General features: G+C 30.2%; 1 protein-coding gene across 1 annotated transcript in view; it reads right to left on the reverse strand.

The window, feature by feature from the left end:
- The window catches only part of LOC108693626 (rRNA methyltransferase 3, mitochondrial), a 1,996-nt gene extending 1,157 nt beyond the window's left edge, over positions 1–839 (reverse strand). The window contains exons 1-2 of the mRNA XM_018202662.1: positions 428–839; positions 107–345 (exon numbers count right to left, since the gene is read on the reverse strand). Of these exons, the coding sequence (XP_018058151.1) occupies positions 107–345; positions 428–786 (598 nt within the window). The 5' untranslated portion in view covers positions 787–839. The remainder of the gene's footprint in view (positions 1–106; positions 346–427) is intronic.
- Positions 840–1,825: the final 986 nt, after the last annotated feature.

Genomic DNA, 1,825 nt, shown 5'->3' on the forward strand with positions numbered 1-1,825 from the left:
ACACACACACACACACACACACACATATATATATATATATATATTTGATAGATTATTGTTAATTGTCAGTAATCTCCTTCGAGATCTATGAAATTATAATGTTTACCAATTATTCCAGGAGAAGTTGTTAAATTGGACCACAACTGAATTGTACGATATGGAATTTTATATAATTTTACTTCCTTTGGAAGTGATAGTGGCAATACGTCGGATAATCTGCTGAAAAATATTACTTTTGGTACTATTCCTGCCTGAATTGCATCTTCAATTAATCGAAAGCCTTCTAATAGCATTTGACGATTCTTTCCTCTTTTCTTTTTTGTCTTAACATCTACCATTAATGAGCTGAAAGGTGAAATATATATGTATTGTTTACAGAACTATACTTTTTAGAAGTCGTTTGAGCATTATTCAAAAAATTATATACCTTATGAGTTTATTATCTGCATCAAGAGCTATATATTTTGGTTTTGTAGTAGTACTTTCTTCAATTTCATTTTCTTTTTGCTTCTTTTTTTCTTCCTTTTCAGCTGCATTGATTCTTAATTTCCTTCTACGTGTTCTGGGAGTTCTTTGCTCTTCGATTTTGGTTGTATCATCAGTATCAAAAAGTTCATTTTGATTGACAATAGCAACAGGTCTTCGACTAACCCATTTAGTACTATATTTGCATTTCGTTGTTGATCTTAAATTGACCATTCTTAAAAGTTTCGTGCCGTGAATCGATCTAAGTGATAACTGTACTACACTTAACAACATTCTTATTTTGAATAATCCAAATATCATATACTATTGTTCATTGATATTTACTTTAATAATCACTATATTATAATAATGTTTTGTTTTTATCGACACAATGGTCTATTTTAATTACGTTACTAATTCAAAAGAGAGAGAGATCACAAACTTAAATATCTAAATAGTAAATAAAAACCGCATGTTCTCACATTCGGTATCACGAAGTGATATTGATATTGAGTAATAAGAAGGAGATTCAGATCAAACTTGAGTATCAAAAATGGGCTTAAAACATGAATACTTACATGAAAACACATGGAAAATCGGGATGATGCGATTTGAATGCTATTGCGGCAAAAACTAGAAGTATGTACCACATGACACCGATATACTATTAGAGACGGTCGATTCTTATGGAAGTTCGCATGACTATTAAAATTCAAGTGAGATTAAGATTAAGAAATTGATAATACGGTACTAACTTCACGATTTATTAGTTTCGCAGACATGTATATATGTTTAAAACTTAATAATACTTGATTTTTATTAAACTGTAATTTTAATATTATCATCCGAGTTTAATTATCAATAGAAATGATAACTGCAGAGAAAAAATTGTAATTTTTCGGTAATATATAAAATATTATAGCATTAAAAGTATGCATACTTATTTATACAACATATAATATAAATCATAAATTTTTAATAATAATATTGGGAGTACAAATTAGTTTGGTTCGTTTTTTTGTGCATTTATTTCAAAACAAAATGAATGAACAGATCAATTAAAGTATTGTCCATCACTGCCTACTACTTTTTCCCGTCTCTCAGGCAATTTTCGAATTCCATCTCGAAAAAATGACTCGTCTTTGGAGGCAATCCAATTTTGAAACCAATTTTCGATTTCTGCGAAAGAAGTGAACCGGTAACTTGCTGCATCCTTCGGAACAACCAGTAATCAGAAGGAGCAATGTCCGGAGAATACGGCGGGTGCGGTAAAATCCTATTTGAGCGTTTCCAAATATTTTTTTACAACATGAGACCGAGCGTTATCATGAAGAAGAATAACTTTATCATGTCTTTGCTC

This window comes from Atta colombica, unplaced genomic scaffold (assembly GCF_001594045.1).
Source record: "Atta colombica isolate Treedump-2 unplaced genomic scaffold, Acol1.0 scaffold96, whole genome shotgun sequence".
Lineage (NCBI taxonomy): Eukaryota > Metazoa > Arthropoda > Insecta > Hymenoptera > Formicidae > Atta > Atta colombica.